At 34.4% G+C, this 20384-nt stretch overlaps 1 protein-coding gene across 5 annotated transcripts in view; it reads left to right on the top strand.

Annotated features, from left to right (window-relative positions):
* The window catches only part of CWF19L2 (CWF19 like cell cycle control factor 2), a 151962-nt gene that overhangs the window by 33645 nt on the left and 97933 nt on the right, over window positions 1-20384 (top strand). For 3 of the 5 annotated variants that reach the window (XM_046685613.1, XM_046685611.1, XM_046685608.1), the window contains exons 8-9: window positions 5671-6332; window positions 19769-19883. In XM_046685613.1, the coding sequence (XP_046541569.1) occupies window positions 5671-6332; window positions 19769-19883 (777 nt within the window). The remainder of the gene's footprint in view (window positions 1-5670; window positions 6333-19768; window positions 19884-20384) is intronic. The other 2 variants (XM_046685612.1, XM_046685614.1) reach the window with 1 other exon arrangement.

The raw sequence follows: 20384 nt of genomic DNA, 5'->3' as shown, positions 1-20384 counted from the left end.
GTGTGGATAATCTTTCTATTTCAGTAGCTATTGATATCCTTTTTAAAAATTATTTCCAGAGGAAAGCAGGTTTAGAAAGTAGTAAGGTTTTGAAAACATAGGCAAGCCAAAAAAGAAAAAAAAAAGGAGAGAGAAAACTCATCCTTACTTTTAAGAGTATCTTTAACATTTTAATGTGTATTTTTCCAGATTTTTTTTCTGTTTGTTATATACTTTTAAAATAGTTTCATAAAAGTAGGCTCATAGAATACTTCCTGCTTCTTTCACTTGCTAATATAGACATATTTGGATGCCAGTAAATATAAACATTTTAATGACCTCTTAGTATTTCATCTGTTTATGTGGTTTTACCATTATTTGTTTATTTAATTGCCAGTGAGGGGACATTTATATATTTTTATTTTTTCCCCTATTAAGTAGCACTGTGCTGACCATCTTTGTCCAGTGCATTTTGCATACTTATCTGATTATTTTCTTAAATGAATTATTAAAAATGAAATTGCTGTTTTAAAGGATATAGACATTTGAAGTAAGATATATATTGCCAAATTTCTCTACAGAAAGATTGAACAAATTATATTCTTATTAGAGTGACTCTTTTATTACATGAGTTTCAACAGCAGGATTATCATTCTTTATAGTCTGTGCTACTGTGATTGGTAAGCAAACTTTTTCTTTGGTTTTATTTTTATACATTTGTTTACTACTGAATTGGAATTAAAAAAATTTTTTCTTGACCATTTGTGTTTTTTAAGTGAATTGATTATTGATAGTATTTACCCATTTTTCCTTTGGGACATTGATTTAAGATCTTTAAGTAAATCTTTTCAAATTTCTTCCTCTTAGTTTCATGTTTGTTTTTTACTTTGTTTATATGTGTGTGCTATGGATACATTTTAAATATTTTTACCTGACAAAATCCATCAGGTTGTTTTTTTCTCATGACTTAATTCTCTATTGTAATTCATTGACAAGCTTTCTTCACTCCCCAAATGATAAAAATGTGCACCTATGTTTCCTTTGAGTAGTTGTTCAGTTTTATTTTTTTATGCATATCTTTAATCTTTCTGGGATATGTATTTGTGTATGGTATAAAGTAGATATTTACCTTTCCTTAAGTCTTTAGATTAGTTGTTTACAATATATTAAATGAATCATTCTTTTCCCACTAATTTGAAATGGCACATTTATTATATATTAAATTGTCTTGTATGGAATGAATCTGTTTTTTTTTTTTTCCTTTTTTTTTTTTCTCCCCAAAGCCCCCCAGTACATAGTTGTATATTCTTCCTTGTGGGTCCTTCTGGTTGTGGTATGTGGGACGCTGCCTCAGCATGGTTTGATGAGCAGTGCCATGTCCGCACCCAGGATTCGAACTGACGAAACACTGGGCCGCCTGCAGCGGAGCGCGCGAACTTAACCACTCGACCACGGGGCCAGCCCCGGAATGAATGTGTTTTTTACTCTCAAATCTATTCCGTTAATTTTTCTGTTGTTTCCTAGAATTAGTATCATACTGTTATGATTATTGTAGTTTTCAGTAACTCATTTAGATAGAGAATGATTATTGAACACCTATTCTGTGGCAGGATAAGTCTTTTATTAGTCATTAAAAAATTGGCTTTTCAGAGTCTGGCTGGTGGCGTAGTGGTTAAATATGCATACTCCACTTTGGCAGCCTAGGGTTCACAGATTTGGATCCCCGGTGTGGACCTACACACCACTCATCAAGCTATGCTGTGGTGGCATTCCACATACAAAATAGAGGGAGATGGGCACAGATCTTAGCTCAGGGCCAATCTTACTCAGCAAAAAGAGGATTGGTAACTGATGTTAGCTCAGGGCCAATCTTCCTCACCAAAAAAAAAATAAAAAAAAACAATTAAAAATTGTCTTTCCTTCTTATGTGCTCATTTATTTTTGTTAAATTTAGAATTATTTTGTCAAGTTTAAGCTCTGCAGAAGAAAACGTTTTTCCAAAATCCATAATAAATTTACAACTCTGAAATTTTGATTTAAATTTAACTAAATGTATAGATACATCAGGGACACTTAATATCTTTATAATGTTGAGAAATCTCATCCTAAAATATTTCTCTAGTCGTATTTATATTCTTAAATGAACTTCTCTGTGTAGTTATTATGTGTGTGTTGTTAAGGTTATTTTTAATTCTTTTTTTTAATTGTATATTACATTTTTTTCCCTTATGTTTTCTGACTGGATGTTGGTGATAGTCTGCCAGTTTTCTAAACTCTTGTCGTTAAATCTAACTTTTTTTTTTAATTGGGTTATCTGGGAAAATTGTTATATGCAAGTGATGATTACTTTTGCTTTTCCCCCCTCACTATTATAGTATTTAAACTTTCTTGTCTTCTTGAGAGAATTTCAGAACTTTGATAAAAGAACTGGAAGTTAGTTTTCTTGTCTTCCTGTGTTTAAATTATGACTTCCTGCATTTAAGATGAAGATTATCATGTTTAAAAAGTATCCTTGCATTCAAAGTTTAGTCAGAGGTGCTTTTTTGTTTGTTTGCTTTTGTTCTTAAGTTAGGAGTGGGTGTCTAATTTTCATGAAATAACTTTTATGGAATCCTTTGAGATGGTGTGATTTTTTTCCTTTTACTTTTTAATGAGATGAATTACTTTAATATATTTTCCAGTGTTGGACCATTCTTGCGTTCTTTGAATGATTCCCAATTTGATCATGGCATTTCCTTTAATATACTAATGAGTTAAATTTGTTAATATTTTATTTTGAATTTGTATCTTTATATATATATGGCCTTTTGTTTTCTTTTTATCTTATTTTTATTGTTTTCATAGTAGGGGTTATTAAATTTATAATTTTAATTGTGAAGTTTTATGTAATTTCTTAATGCTTTAGAACAGTTATAGAGTGAGGCATTTTGACACAGTAGTTAAAAACATTAGCTTTGTAGTCAGATAGTCCTGAATCTCAATATCAGGTTTGTTACTCTTTTGATGTGTGACCTCAGCTTCCTTTTTTTTCTTCTTTTTTGTGGAAGATTGGCCCTGAGCTAACACCTGTTTCCAGTCTTCCTCTTTTTGCTTGAGGAAGATTGTTGCTGAGCTAACACCTCGGCCAGTCTTCCTCTATTTGATGTGGGATGCCCCCACAGCATGGCTTGATGAGGAGTGCTAGGTCTGCGCCTGGGATCCAAACCTGCAACAGTACTGTTATTCTTGTTTTGTAAATGAGGAAACTGAAGCAGACAGAGGTTAAATAACTTAACCAAGATTACATGGTTGATAAGTATATTTGAACCTAGGTATTGTTTCTAAAGCTCACGTAAGTGATGCAAAAAATGTAATATGATAAGCATTGGATAAATTGTGGTAACTGCTGTTTTTGTTGTTTTTATTATTACCATATTTTATTGAATCTAAGGAGCTACTAATTGTAGAGACACCATTATTTCATGTATCACTAAAAAAGGAGAAAGCTGCCTATGAGGAATTGCTTTCTTTATGAAAGTATTCTCCCCACCACTGCCATCATTTCTATTTTATTCATGGTGTCATTAAGTTTAAGAAACACATTAAACCTCTGTTTTCTTTTTCTTTTGAGGAAGTTTAGTGCTGAGCTAACATCTGCTGCCAATCCTCCTCTTTTTGTTGAGGAAGACTGGCCCTGAGGTAACATCCATGCCCATCTTCCTCTACTTTATATGTGGGACACCTGCCACAGCATGGCTTGACAAGTGGTGCCGTGTCCACACCTGGGATCCGAACTGGCAAACCCTGGGCCGCCAAAGTGGAACATACAAAGTTCACTGGTGTGCCACTGGGCCAACGCCTAAACCTGTATTTTTAAAATAATTTTAAAATATGACATGTTATAGATTGTCTCTTCCTAGTCTAAGATGGTAACTTTAGGATATTTTGATCCTCCATCTCACCTGTTAGATTTTATTGAAATTAGTTAAAATTTTAATTCTAGTTTATTGCAAATTAAAAACATATCTTTTATTCTTGACAATTGTACTCAACTTCACAACTGCAAGAACAATTATTTAGACCTAACCATTATATTTGCCATTTGGTTTATAGCATGCCTTCCTTTTTTCAGAGATCTTTGCCCGTATTCATTTATGGTTTGACTTAATGATCCTGACTAATTTTTCCCCCCGAGTTAGTAAGTGACTTGCTTTCTGATTCCTTGTGATTTTGCAAATGACTTTCTTTTGTCCATACCAGGGAAGGATAGTTGGACTCTGAACTGAATTCTCTATATAGAATTATTGACTTATAATTCTTTTCAAAATTTGATCTTTATTCCATTATCTTCTAGCACTTAAGTGTTGTAGATGAAAAGTTGATAACGGTCTTACTTTCTGTCCTTTCTAGGTAATATGTTATTTACCTACTCCTATCCATTTCCGTGCTCATTACTCCCTCCTTCCCCTGATCCAGTCTTTGTGAATAATTTTTGTGTGTGTGTGTGAATTTTGAGACTCAGGCATTAGAGTTTTTTTTATGTATGAAGCTTTGTATGCTTCACTGTCTCCCCTCCTCTAAGGCTATTGGATGAGTCCTTCAGATCTGGAAAATTATCTGGGGAAATCTTCTTATGTTATTATTACTTTGTTAGCATTTTCTTCTATCATCTTTGCTTTTTCTTTCTGGAAGTAGTAGTATACATGCATATTAGATTCTTTAGAATTAATTGTCCATGTGTCTTTTTCCCTTATAACTTACATCTATTTACCATCTTTTCCTAAATATAGAGAATTCCCAGGCTAATGCTGAATTGACTAATTTGGGTTCAACATTTTCTGTTTTTCTATTCATTATCTGTGTGTTTTTAAATACACAGTTTTCATTTATAAGTCTTTCTTGTTCTTGATCTGCTCTTTTTTCATGAGAGTCTATTATGTTTTAGCAGTGTAGTAGTCTCTTGAATCTCACTGATAGTAGGAATTATTTAAAAAAAATTTACATCTTTACTGTTTTCTGTATTATATTTTGTTTTAGTGCTAGGTGTTTCGTCTAAGTAGCTTCTCTTGATCTCTCAGATTTTTTTTGTTATTTTAGTAATTTTTCGTTAGTTACTCTTTTTTTTTTTAAGTTCATTTTAGAATAGTGTATTAGTTTGCTAGGGCCGCCATAACAAAGTTCCACAGGCTGGGTGGCTTAAACAACAGAAATTTATTTTCTCACAGTTCAGGAGAATAGAAGGCTAAGGTCAAGTTGTCAGTAGGTTTGGTTTCTTCTGAGTCCTCTCTTCTTGGCGTGTAAATGGCTGCCTTCTCGCTGTGTCTTCACGTGGTCTTTTCTCTGTACGTGTGCATTCCTGATACCCATGTGTATCCAACTTTCTGCTTATGAGGACATGGATCAGATTGGATTAGGACCCAGCCTAACGCCCTCTTTTTAACTTAATCATCTCTTTAAAGGCCCTGTCTTCAAGTGCTGTCATGTTCTGAGGTACTAGTGGTTAGCACTTCAACACATGAATTTTGTGGGGGAGGAGGGGCACAAATCAGCCCATATCAGGAGAGATGATTGCGTGGGTCTTTTTTTTCCCTTTCTTGAGTTTTTCTTTCATTGTGCTGCATGATAGTGTATCATGACACAAGGGCATATAGGGTACAAGTGATTGAGCCTTTTTTAATTTTAGATATCTTGTTTAACTTTTTTCCTTTGTAGTCGATGGAAATATTTCAGTCAAAATTAGAAGACGCTGAAAAAACTGCATCCACAAAAGAAGATTGTAGACGAGAACGGTGGAGGAGACCAACGTATTCAGATAAAGCACAAGGTAGCCAAGAAAGTAGAAAATCAGACTTGGTGAAATATAATAAAACTTCAAGAGAGAGATATAGCACAACAGATATTGCAAACAGTTTCAATAAAGATAAGTTTAGTGGTGATGCGAAAGATAATAGATCTGGGTCTTCAGAAACATGTAGAAAACAGTCTCATCCAAGGCAAAATCAAGAATTTTCTTCTCTTGGAAATCTGAGACCTAAATTCTTAAGACCCTCTGATGATGAGGAACTGTCATTTCATTGCAAGGGCAGAAATTTTGAACCACCTAGTTCATCTTCAGCACCAGTCTCTCGGGAGTCTATGCATCGTGGTTTTCAGAAACCCGCAGAGAACAGTGAGGAAAGTTTACCATCATGGAGCCGATCTGATGGGAGAGAAGGAAACAGCAAACATTCATATCAAAAGCCAAGAGATACCAGTTGCAGTGCTGATGATCGTCCTGTTTCAGAAGACGCGCGAGAAGAATCACAGGATGAAAGCTTGAGAGATGACACTCTGAAAAAAGAACATCTACAGGACACAAAGTCTTCATTTGCTGGGTATTTTGTCATTTGTTTTTTAAACTGATAAATGAATATTAAAGTCCAGAGTATTCAAAGAACTGAACTGCATTTTTAGGACATCAGTTATTAATTAGATATGAGTTATGATTTCCTGTTTCTTAAATTTGATGGAAGAGATAACATGCACACTTAACAATTTAGTAGTTTCATTTTATGGATTGCATTTCATTTCACAGTTTTATTTAACAAAAAGAGCTAGAAGAATTCAGTAGCTGTGTTTGCTCAAACTTTGTTGCTTTTTTGCAATTTAAAAAGCAGTGAGTTAATAATCCTTCCAAATGGATGTGCTACAGGAGATATTTTGGTAGATTTTGTTAGTGCTGTCATATTACTTTCAAAGGAAAATACTCTGCTGTTAAGTGTAATCATAATTGTATATATAGCCTGCTGGATTACTGAAGGAAAATATGCTGCCATAGTCCAAATATGAAGTGAAAAAGATAGGTGGAAGATTGTGCAGAGGGAAGCATGGGTTATGGTGGTTGTTTTGCAGACAAAGAAATAATCACTTTTGACAATTGACAGGTTTTAAAGGTAATGTGAGAGTTTTAAAAGCAAAATATATGTAGGATAGTGGTTGTACCTATAGTGATTAAGAAAATAGGTAGCACTTACTAGTTTTATTATTCTTGTACCTATTGCACTTACATATAGGGCTGGGAAAGTAGAACAAGAAACCCAGGTTGAGTGGGATCATACCTGGGAGAGCTTGATTCAACCATTGACTGGCCCTATTGGAGATAGCCGTAAATAGAAAATAAGTATTCAAAGGATAATGACTAGCTTATTTGAATAATCATTAGGATATGTTAAAAAAAATACCACCAATTGAATGGGACACTAAGGGAAGAAGTTTTAGGAAATGATAGAATTCAGTGATATGTCTGAGTATTGTCATTTGGGGATGTGAGTCTGGTAAATTACTTTTGTTAATGACTCCATCTGAAGCTGTGGATTATAAAGCACAGTGTGTAGCTTCCAGTGGGAGGAGGCTGGCAAATCTGGACTGAGTGATAGGAGCCCCAGGCAGATGAGCTATGGTTCAAGTCAAGGCTTTGATCTCAGGAAACCAAAGGAGAAATCCAGTCGTATTGACTGGATAAACATGGCAGGGATTAGAGAATGTCTAAGGCTATATACATATATGGTTCTGCAGGCTTCACCCCGGGTATTCTCGGAGGTAGACTGTTTCCAGGCCCCAGTTGCTAGTGGGATGAAGCCCATATTTCCTGATATCATTAGGGTTGGCTTAGCATTCGGGCAATCTGTGGGTCTTCTGTAACTGCAGCTAAGCAGAGTCTGTGAAACAGTCTTGCACTGTTAGTATTCATTCCATCTGATTCTCTAGTAGCTTCATATTTGTATGTCATATTTAAATTGTAAGCTTCTGATAGATGTACTGCAATATAGGCACTCACTAAAAGCTATATTTTTTGGTCTGAAGACAGTATTCTTTGTTTGCTGTGTTAATTTTAATGTTATAGTGGGTTTGAGGCTTTCCATGAATTCCATGATTGATTGGAGAGGGAAGGAAGAATCTAGGACTTATCCACATATGTGTGAAAGAAAAAATAATTCCTGAGCATGTAAAGTGGTGTAAAGTGAAAGACCAACGTAGGACCTTGAAGAATGCCTATTTTCAGGGGCTGGAAAGATTCAGTGAAGAGTTGTTAGAAGCTGTTAGTTTGTCTGAACATTATCCTGAGTATATGTTGAATTCTTTATACAATGCCAGAATTCTAGAGACCTATAGAAGCAGTGAATTTTAGCACTAGGAAAAAAATCAAAGAACTAATTTTAGAACTAGAAGAAATCACAGTCTGACCCCTGCATTTTCCAGATGTGTAGAGTGAGGCAGCCGAGGTTGTGATGTGCACAGTGTTATGTAACTAGGGTTGCCAGATTTAGCAAATAAAAAGTAAGTCCCTTGCAATATTTGGACATACTTATACTAAAAAAAATTTGTTGTTTATCTGAAATTCAAATTTAACTGGATGTCATGTATTTTCTCTGGCAACTGTTTATAACACTTAGCCATCTCCTGGGTCTGTGACCTTTTTAAAAGAGATAATATATATATATAATATAATTATATATATATAAAACTTAATACAATATGTATTTAAGTTACGTAGCTTCATAACATATACTGTTCTGAACCTTGTTTTTTCCCAATTGATGCATCTTAAAGACCTTTTTACATCAGCTCATATGTATGTACTTTTTTCATTTTAAAGGCTGTTTAATATTCTATTGTGAGACTTAGATATGAGCTAGTATTTCTCAGTAGTCTCCTGTTGATGGACTTTAGGTTGTTTCCACTTTGATATTCTTATAAACAGTGCTGCAGTGAATAGTTTTGTATATATATCTTTGCACACTATTTAAATTGAACTGTAAAATTCCAAAGAGTGGAAATGTATTTGTATGTTTTGTTGTATTAACCACTTGGCATTCTTACCAGTCATATGAGAATGACTTTTCCCTTACTTCCTTGCCAATAATATTATGAGCTTATTTTAATCTTTTCCATTTACATGGTTGAGAAACATAAATTTTTTTTTTTTTAAAGATTGGCACCTGAGCTAACATCTGTTGCCAGTCTTCTTTTTGTTTCTTTTCTTCTGCTCCCCAAAGCTTCCCGGTACATAGTTGTATATTCTAGTTGTAGGTCCTTCTGGTTGTGCTGTGTGGGATGCTGCCTCAGCATGGCTTGACGAGCAGTGCCATATCCATGCCCAGGATCTGAACTGGTGAAACCCTGGGCCGCTGAAGCAGAGCGCGCAAGCTTAACCACTTGGCCATGGGGCCAGCCCCCATAATCTTTTCTTGATTTGCATTTTTTTAAGTATGGGGAACTTTGGCATATTTTTATAAATATTGTTTATTTTTATTTTATTTTTGGTAACTAGTCATATGTTTTGCCTACTCTTTTTATTTTTGGAAGATTAGCCCTGGGCTAACTAACATCTGTGCCCATCTTCCTCTACTTTTTATGTGTGGGATGTCTGCCACCGCATGGCTTGATAAGTGGTATGTAGGTCTGTACTCGGGATCTGAACCCTGGGCTGCCAAAGCAGAGCGTGTGACTGTAACCACTATGCCACAGGGCCGGCCCCTGTTTTGCCTCCTTGTTGAGTGTTTTATTTTTGAGAGCTATTTATAGTTGTCATGTAATGTAAATAATTTTTTCATCATCTGTAGATTTCCTTTTTTCTTCTTTCTTTACTTTCGTGTTTTCATCCGTTCTTTCATTCATTCATGATCAGATTTATCACTCTTTTCCTTTGTCCTTTTTAGGCCTTGCAATTATCTTAAGTAGCCAGTAAACATCCTCCAGTAGTGGCCCCTGTGATAAAGAACTTTAACCTTCTTATTCTTAGAACTGTGTTTGTATATGTTTTTATTTTGTTGGAAAATATATTATCTATGCACTTTCAAAAGTTTGAAACCTAGTGTAGTATGTATTACAAACAAAAACTAATGTGATGTCATTAATTTAGATTTTATAAAGTTAATATCAGGATCTAACCTATTTTATATAATATTTTAACCTTTGGATGTCATTCTTGGCAGTGTTTGCTGTGGTAGCCCAGAAGGACAAGAGAAGGGAAGCCATGTTCTGGAGGCTTTGGCTATAGTCGTGAGATCCTTAGATAGGGGAGAAAATTTGAGAACAGTTGGTAAGAAAAGAATACTTAAAGCAAGGAGATCTGTGAACACTGCCAGCAGGCAAAGAATAATTGCAATATACTCAGTTTCTGAAATGTCATTGGCTGGACCTCTTTTAATTACTTCTTCTTAGGGAGTTTTCAGCCAGAGTTGCATGTGCGTTTTTGTGTGTTGTAAAGAGAATACATTTTAATGGGAAAATAAGATTTACTTTTTAGAAATTAATTATAAACAGGATTTCTGAAATACAAAAGTAATCCTGGAAAATGAGAAACAAGTACTTTTATCTTTTGGTAGGATAATTGCAGATGTTATGGTGATGTTTCTTTCAAAACATCTGATCATCTTTATAAACACTTAGGGAAACTAAGGAAGAGTGTGTTCCTTGCTGTTTGCTGCACAGCAGTGTCTTTGCTGTGGTATAAACAAAATAAAATAATGTATTCTTCAGTCATTGTGTGCCCAACAATTCTCAATGTCTTTATTTGATACTTATTACTGTTCTATTAAGTGTGTTGAAGTATCTGTTAATATTGAAAATACTAGTACGAGATATTCAGAATTCTTGTATATCATCTCATTTATCCTCATTTACTTTCCATCTACTGATAAATAATTTAATTCCTGTTAGAAAACTTCCCCACCTCCTCAACAAAAGATGTGTGGAGTATGAATTTCATGATAATGAAAGTAGCCTCTTTTAATGGTTCCTTGAGATTCCAGTTATCTCATTGAAACTTGTGAGCTTTGGCTGGACTTCAGTATACCTTCATTGCCCTCTCTCTTGATTGAATCTTTAAGCTTGCATAATGAGAAGTGAAGGGAAGAGTAAAGTAAAATGTCAAAGATGTACCTTTGGATGGACAATAATAGAGGTCTTTGGCTATTTAATCAAAAATATTATCATTGTAAAAGAGGGTTTATAAGCCAGATTTCAGTAGGCTAAATTAAGATTATGGGTTATGAGATGGTAGAGATAGAAAGTATATGTGGGAGACATGGGTTAAATGAAGTGCCTCCCTCACTCTCCCTTTTTTTTTCTTTTAGGGTGCAGATACTTGAATATACTTATATTTTAATGGAAAAGAGTCAGTATCAATTTTAGAAGAAGCTAAACATATAGAGAATTGATAGATGGGATAATTGAGCAAGATCCCAAGGTCAGTGTGGATGAATGTAGGATCCAGTAAACTCAACAAGTAGAAGGATTAGCCTGGGGTGGAAATGTTAAAGAAGAGGAAACTGTGGCTAACGATTGTGGGTGACATGAGAAAATTATAGGAATTCTTACTTGATGACTTAGGTAAGTGTTTTTCAACATATGATCCCCAGAACATTGGTGTTTTCTTTTGGTCTATATGGACCACAATGAGTTTGATAGCTTCAGGAAAGAAAAAAGTGATGTTAACAGTTTTCTTCACACACAGCTAACAAATTGAAACATGTCATTGTTATGGCTTACTGCTATTAGCTTATTTTATTTTTACCAAAAATATTCATGAACCTTTGGAACAAAATTACCTTAAAATTATTGGTCCATGTGCACATATTTCCCTTAATTAATCCTTGGAAACTGAAAGTTTGAGAAACAGACTCTTTGTTTCTTTTACTCATTTAAATTTGGAAAAAAGTGTCCGATCTGGTTTGACAAGGGATGAAGTAACAAGGGGAGGGTATTTTTGTATCATAGATCTACCTTGGAACTTAAGTTAGATGACTTTGACAAATTCTTTCTACCATTCATCTTACATTTACTGAATGCTTCAATTTCCTATGTCTGATGGTACAAAAATAATTATAACCTAGGATCTGCCTTAAGAAACCCACAATATCAAAGAGGCAGTTATGTAGACGTGAACAAATGTGGTACATAAATGTTAGGATATTTATAGTTACAGGTATAGGGGCTTACAATTACATTACTTACATACAAGAAGGGGTGATTATCTCTCCTGGGATAAGATTAGAGGGAACAGAGTCCAGGAAAGTAGTGTAGGGAAAGTTGTGAGGTCTTGAAGGATGAACCTGTTAGGCAGTAAGTGGGAAAGGGCGATCAACATGGAGGGAAAAACATGGAGACATGAGACAGTGTGGTATAGTTGAGCATTTGTAAATGGTGTTTTGGAGCGTTGGATGCAGTAGCTCTCTGAGGGAAAGGTATGTCTCTTTCTAGTCTTTGCATCTTTAAATCCTGGTAGAATGCTTAGCATACAGTAGCCTCTTGATAATTTATGGATATAGTTGATTGGGAGGAAGATGGGTAGGCAGGTATTGCAAATATTGCATTGTACACTCTGTAAACAGTTCCAAAAGTCATGCTTATGAGTTGGACAGTATTCTATGAGAGATAGGAAAGAAATATCTCAAGGATTTGCATTTTAGAAAGATTCCAAGGTAGTGTGAAGGTTAGATTGGGTAATGGAACAGACTTAAGGCACATATACTGGTTAGGAGGCTATAGTTGAGAGACAAGGAGTCTTGAACCAAGGGAGTAAATATGTAGAGAGGAAGAGCTTGAGTTGATATCCATGGCTCAGTGATAAAGCTTTTAATTCTGTGGCTTCTTGAAAGGATTTGATTTTTTCTTATCTGTGTACCAGCTCTAGGTATTCTTTTTAAAACTGTTGAATTTTAAAGATGGTGAATGCTGGACTGGTTTGAGGATTCTTCTTTGACTCAGTAATTTGCTCTCAGTGGCAAAGGGAACGAACTATTATTGAGCACCAGATTAGATACTGTGTTTGGAATTATATTACTACAGTTAATGTAATTTTAGACATTACTGTATTTAATTCTGAGAATGTGAGGGTAGGTATTAATCATTTTCTCGGTTTTATAGCCTCAGAGAGGTGAAGATCTTGCCCAATCTCATGAAGCTAGTCAATGGCCAAGTCTGGATTTGAACCCGTCAGTCTAACTCCAAAACTCCTTTTCTCACAGTACTAAGAGGGTCTTCCCATTTCTTGCAAGGAAGGTGCAAGGTCCTGATTGGCATTATAAGGAAACACTTGTAGTCCTCCATGAAAAGCTTGCATTAGGAACTCTGAGAATTTGATTACTAGTTGGTTCTTCAGGTACTTATACTTTTATTTTTACCCATATCTGTTAGTAGGCATGAATATATTGACATATTGACATTTGATATAGTAGTTTGTTAACACCCCTAAAATCTTTCTGAAAAGAAGGAGCTGGATTGATGGATGGCTTTGGCCTTCATTCTTCTGATCCTCTCAAACTTAAGCCTGCTTGCAAAATGCCTTATTTTCTGAATGACTGAGCTCAATAAGAAATCCTGTGTGCACTTGTCTTGTGTCTGGATTATAATAAGCATCTATTGCATTAACAGAGAAAGGTTTTGAGAAATATTGGGGAAACTACCCTCATATCCATTTTATCTTTCCTGAGTTCTTTATTTTCTCAGTTGGCTGGTGTTGAGATAAAAGATGGATTAACTAGACATAACTTTATTGGAAAGAAAAACCTGGTCAGGCACTTAAGTATTTGGCAGTGAAGAAAGGCAGAAAAAGCAGCAGGAAAAGCGGCCAAAAAGTTTCTTACTTAGGAAGGTGGGCAGTTTGAGAGGCAGACCCTGGAGCAAGCTGACTTCATGGGGAAATAATTGCACTAATACTCTAAAAGGGTGTGAATTGTGGTTATTTAATTTGTTTTGCATTATACATACATATAAAAATTTAATATCAATAATTTCCACTTAAAAGGAATAGTAAAATTTCAAAGCAGAGAATTTTGGAAAGTTAATTGAATGGGAGAGAATGCAAGTTGAGGAAAGTTATATTGATTAGTAAGTCAAAATTTTTATAGAAATATGATTGGGTTGCCTGAAATTCAAATAAATCACATTTGCAATACAATAAAAATGACATGTACCTCAGAATTTAATTTGCAAAAAGTTACTGAAAAATGTTTTCCATACAGAAAAGTGCAACTAATGATACAAGCAATATCTCACTCCGTAGAAGCATATAAAAAGTGATAACATTCTCCTACTTACATGAATGCAGTGCCCCCATTGTTTGTCTTAATTGGTTTTTAAAATGTAGACCGAAAGAACTTGAGGGGAACAAAAAAATGTTACTTTGTAATGGTGCTTTGCCTGAAATATTTCAGGTTTCTTAGTCCGAGCACCAGAGTAGTGCCTCTCCTTTCACTAATATGAGAATAACTGGTTTTTTAAATTTCTGCAGAGAGTAATGTCTTTTTTTAAAAAACTCAAATGCTGTCTATTAAAAACTTTCTGTCTCTTTGTCCAAAAGGAATTCACTGTTTAAAAATAATTTCCATGTATGGTTGTTAGGTCAAATTTTGATTTGGAAGTTTGTTTATATATTTTGCTATTACTTGCTCAGAATGTATGTTGAAAACTCATGTTAATTTCAGTAGAGTATGATGAAATCTAGGAATTCTGGAAATCTGTCACCAGTACCTGCCCTGAGTTGCATAAACAGTTACTTAGGCTTAAAGAGTTGCTTGTTGCTTAGTTGCTAAAAAAGAAAAGCCCCATCAGTGGTTAGTAGTTCCTCAAAGTAGTTGGGAAATCCTTAAGACAACTTTGTATACCTAGTGCTTTTGAAGTTATGCTTGCCTACAGGAACTAAGGCAGCATGTTGAGACAACATGTTGTCAGATGGCCAAACCACAGCACTGGCCCAAACCAGGAAGATCCATGATGGCTATGGGATGCCTCACCCAAGAAGGGAGATCTCAGCATGCCCCAAGATAAAGCTTCCTCTGTACATATTCACCCTCTACCCCAAATAAAAGGTACCCATTCCCAGTGCTTGGGGAGCCATAGCTTTGTGAGATTATTCCCTATGGTATCCATTTTCTTTGCTGTATGCCGCAGATAAAATTTCTGCTTTGTGTGACGACTACTTCTGGTGTTGTTTGATTTAAATCACCAAAAGTGGACTCATGTTTGGTCCAGTGACAAAACTAGTAATATCATAGATACATCCTTCATATTTGAGATTATGACAGAGATTTTTAAAAATCACTCCCCTTTGAGGGTTTAAAAATAACTTTATTGAGGTACAATTGACGTATAATAAACTGCATATATGTATATATGAAGTGTACAGTTTGATAAATTTTGAAATATGTATATTTTAATGGAAGTATTACCCCCCAAAGTTTCATGGTATCTTTTCATAATCCCTCTCTCCCACCTCTCTACACACCTTCCCAACCCCCCCAGACATTCATCTTCTTTCTTTCATTATAGACTGGTTTGGATTTTCTAGAGTTTTATCTAACTGGGATCATACATTATACACTCATTTTGTCACTTCTTTTACTCAGTGTAATTATTGTGAGCTTCATCCGTGTTGTTGCATATAGCAATGGTTCATCCGTTTTTATTGATGGATAATATGCTGTTGGTAGATATTCCACAGTTTGTTTTTCCACTCACTTGTTGGTGGACATTTAGAATGTTTCTAGTTTTTGACTATTTATATATAAATAAAGCTTCCTTTAACAGTCACGTACAAGTCTTTGTATGGATGTGTGCTTTTTTTTTCTCTTGGGTAAATACCTGGGAGAGGAATGGCTGGATCATATGGTAACTATATTTTATGTGTTTAAATTTTAAGAAACTGCCACACTTTTACCAAGTGATTGTATCATTTTAATTCCCACCAACAATGTGTATGCAATTCCTCTACATTCTTGCAGGAAGTTGGAATGGTCAGTCTTGTAATTTTCGCTTTTCTAGTGGATGTGTAGCAGTATTTCATTAGGGTTTTAATTTTCATTCCCCTGATAACTGCTGATGTTGAACATCTCTTCAAGTGCTTATTTGCCATCTAGATATCTTTCTCTAAAGTGCTTAGAATGTGTAGTAATTTTGCTTGTTTTATCTTTTTACTAGTAATTTATATCTTTTCCTGATAAGTCAAGCTAGAGATTTATCAATTTCATTGATTGTCTAACCAGCTTTTGGTTTCATTGAATTTCTTTATTCTGTTTCTGTTTTTTTATTTACTTTATTTCCACTCTGATTTTTGTTATTCTATGTATTCTTCTCCTTTGGGTTTAATTTGTCTTCTTTTTCTTAAGTTGTAAGCTGAGATCATTGATTTGAGATCTTTTTTCTTTTCTTTTTTTTTTCCCTTAAAGATTGGCACCTCAGCTAACAATTGTTGCCAATCTTTTTTTTTTTTCCTACTTTTTCTCCCCCTTTTCCCCCAGTACGTAGTTGTATATTTTAGTTGTGGGTCCTTCTAGTTGTGGCATGTGGGACGCTGCGTCAGCATGGCCTGATGAGCGGTGTCATGTCCACACCCAGGATCCGAACCAGTGAAACCCTGGGCCGCCGAAGTGGAGCCTGTGAATTTAACCACTCGGCCGTGGGGCCAGCCCCTCTTCTTTTCTAATACAAGTATTTAGTGCCATAAATTTCCCCCTAAGTAATGCTTTAACAGCATCCCACAAATCCTGTCATGTTGCATTTATATTTTTATTCAGTTCAAAAGACTTTTTAATCTGTTTGTTCATAACCCATGGGTTATTTAAAGGTATGCTATTTAGTTTACAAATAGTTGAGGATTTTCCAGAGATCTTTGTTAATGATTTCTAGTTTAATTTCATTCTGGTCAGAGAACATAGTTTGTATGACTTGAATCCTTTTAAATTTATTGACGCTTGTTTTATGGCTCATAATATGGACTATATTGGTAAATATTTTGGATGCACTTGGAAAGAATGTGTATTCTGCTGTTGTTGGTGGAGTATTCTATGAATGTCCATTAGGTCATGTTAGTTGATAGTGCTATTCAAGTCTTCCATGTCTTTGCTGATTTTCTGTTTACTTATTCTATCAAGTATTGAGAGTGGGGTCTTGAAATCTACAACTATAATTGTAGATTTTTCTATTTCTCTTTGCAATTCTATCAGTTTTTGCTTTATGTATTTTGAAGCTCTGTTATTAGATGCATAAATATTTAGGAATTCTTCTGTATTCTTGGTTCATTGACCTCTTTTTCATTTGAAATGATTTTCTTTGTCCCTGGTAGCATTTTTTGGTCTGTAATCTAATTTGTCTGATATTAAAGAAGCCACTTCAGCTTTCTTTTGATTAGTGTTAAAACATGATACATCTTTTTCCATCCTTCTATGTTCAACATATTTATGTCTTTATAGTGCATGTCTTATAGTTGAGTTTTGCTTTTTAATTCATCTGACAATTTCTGCCTTTTAATTCAGGTGTTCAGACCATTTGTATATAATGTGATATAATTAAGTTCAAATCTGTAAGAAATCTGTTTTCTATTTGTCGGATCTGTTGTCTTTTTCCTCTTTATCTGACTTGTTTTGGATTAATTGAGTATTTTTGTGATTCCATTTCATTTCTTCTTTGTTATTTTAGTGTTTTCTTTAGCTTTGAAAGTATACATTGTTAACTTATCTACCTTCAAGTGATATTATGCCACTCCTGTATAAGAACTTTATAATGCTTTATATGCGTTTCTTCCCTTGTGTCCTTTCTGTTAGTGTTGTACATTTTAGTTATACTTTGCATAAACCTCTCAAATATTGTTATTTTTGTTTAAATAGTTATCTTAAAGAGACTTACGTAATAAGAAAAATGTGTTATATATTTTACCCTTGTAGTCATCATTTCTCTTGCTCTTCCTTCTTTTGTGTTGATCCATATTTCAGTCTGGTATCATCTTTCTTCTGCCTGAAGGCTTTTCTTTAAAATTTTTTCAGCTTTTTATGTCTGAAAAAGTCTTCATTTTACTTTTGTTTTTGAATATTTTCATTTGATATAGAATTGTAGATTGACAATTTAAAGTACTTTAAAGATGTTACTGCCCTCTTTTTGCTTGCATTGTTTTTCATAAGAAATCTGCTGTCATATGTACCTTTGTTTCTATTCACATGAAATATCTTTGTCCCCCCCCATGGCTGCTTTAAAAATGTTCTATCACTAGTTTTGAGCTATTTGATTATGGTGTGCCTTGGTGTAGTTTTTCTCATGTAGCTTTTTTGTATTTGGGATTCTTTGAGCTTCCCGGATCTGTAACTTTTTTAGTTTTCAGCAAGTTTGGAAAATCTTGGCGTGTGTTTCTTGTCTCCCATTCCTTTTTTTTCATGGACTCCAATGTCATGAATAGTAGAGTATTTAAGGTTGTCCTGTAGCTCTTTGATGCTCTTTCACTTATTAAAATTCTTTTTTCTCCATTTCATTTTGCATAGTTTCTAATGCTTCAAGTTCACTAATTTTTCATTTGCATCTAATGTTCCATTAATTCTATCTAGTGTATTTTTAATCTCAGACGTTGTAATTTTCAGCTTTAGAAATTCACTTATATCTTAGTTGTTTGTAACTTTTTGAACATATGAAATACAGTTACAATAATAACTTTTAATGCCCTTGACTGCTGTTTGTTGCATCTGTGTCAGTTCTGGGTTGTAGATTTTGACTGGTAGCTTTTTCTCCTAATTATGGGTTTTATTTTTCTATGTCTTTGCTTGTCTGGTAATCTTTGATTGTATATGAGATACTATGAATTTTACTTTGTTGAATGCTGCGTATTTTTGCATTCCTATAAATATTCTTGAGCTTTGTTCGGGGACATGGTTAATTGGAAACTGTTTGATCCTTTTGACTCTTGCTTTTAGCATTTGTTAGGTGGGCCCAGAGCTGCATTTAGTCTAGGGCATATTATTTCCCACTAATGAAGCAAGATCCTTTATACTCTACCCAATGCCTTTTGAATTACAATTTTTCCTAGTCTGGCTGTGGGATCTGGCACTATTCCCAGGAATGCTGAATACTGTTCCTCTAAATCTTTGGGATAGTTCATTTCCTGACTGTGGGGAGTTGCTTGTTGAATACTCAAGGAGAACTCTCTGCAGTTCTCTGGGATTCTCTCACTGTGCAGCTCTCTCCTTTGTAGCTGCCTTGGAGTTCTTGGACTCAGCTGTGTCTCCTTCACTAAGGAGTCCTTCAGGCTCTGCCTAGGTTCACCCTCTTTGCACTGTAGTCTTGAATCTTTCTTAAGGCAATAAGCCGGGACCACTTTCTATGTTCACACTCCCTGCACTGTAGTCTTGAATCTTTCTTGAGGCAATAAGCCAGCTCAACTTTCTATGTATTTATTTACAACCATATAAGTAAATAAATTACGTTGTGTATGCCAGGAATCTGACATTGGCTGGAAATTTCTCTTTTCTTTTGTGAAGCTTCCATAGTATAGGTTTGGTCTATGATCTTAGTTATAAATTAGTTTATGTTGTCTGACTAATTCTGAGTTGACTTTGCAAAAGAGCACATGATCTTTGTTTTTATTCTTTGAGTGCAGTTAAATATGTCATTTCCTGGTTATAGTTTCTTAGACTATCAATAACTTATCACATTGAATGAGAAGGGTTTCCACAGATGTGTAGAATTACAGCCTGATTTTACTATTTTTATTTATTTATGTTTGTTTCCTTTTTAGAATGAGTATGTGAATATTAAATAATGAAGAATAGTTGAATTATATTATTTACCTAATTGTTATGGAGACTTTGATCAGTTATTATTATAACTGCCATAGGCTATCATGGCATTGTAACAGAGAATCTTAAACTATTGATTTATGGTGGATATGGAAGTTCTGTTTTTTTAATTGGAATCATGATTTTTTTTGGTACTGAGGGCTTTGTTGAGGTCAGTTAAGGTATCATTTGAGTCTTGATGTTGTTACTTGCATTGTACCTATATTTCATAGTCTGACCTGTTCAAACAGAAGTAGTACAGAGGATGAGTCCATCCATATCCTGAGTGTTGATGAGAAGAACAAGTTGGGAGCCAAGATTATCAAGGCAGAAATGATGGGAAATATGGTAAGATTTATATGTTGTTCTTTTGGAAAATAGTAATTAAATATTTCTTACGAGTAATTTTGGAAGTTCTTTGCAGTGTGGATGTAGCACACTTTGAAAATAACTGCTGCTTATTGATTGTTTAAAGAAATTCTGGAACACTTCTGAAAACATAACTGTGTCTGCTTCTAAATAAATTATCTACTTTGTCAGGTTTCTGAATTTAAGAACCTAGAAAACTAAATGCTTTTTAATTTCTTTTTTACTTTGCTATTTGCTTTATTCTTACCTTTCTAACTTACTGAACATGTTTGATGGAGATAAAGATGTTACTATCTTCTTTCCATTTTTAGCCATATATTATTAAGAAAGTGTATTACTTGCTTAAATTTTCTTACTTAGGTACCTAAAAAATGAGCTCCTAAAAAGAATGGTTAATTCATTTACTCAAATTTTGAGGCAACATGTTTGTGCCTGATAATGTGTTAGATGCTTTGTATAGGTTAGCTTATTTAATTCACA

This window comes from Equus quagga, chromosome 14 (assembly GCF_021613505.1).
Source record: "Equus quagga isolate Etosha38 chromosome 14, UCLA_HA_Equagga_1.0, whole genome shotgun sequence".
NCBI classification, from domain to species: Eukaryota; Metazoa; Chordata; class Mammalia; order Perissodactyla; family Equidae; genus Equus; species Equus quagga.
This window is presented reverse-complemented; position numbering and strand designations above follow the sequence as displayed.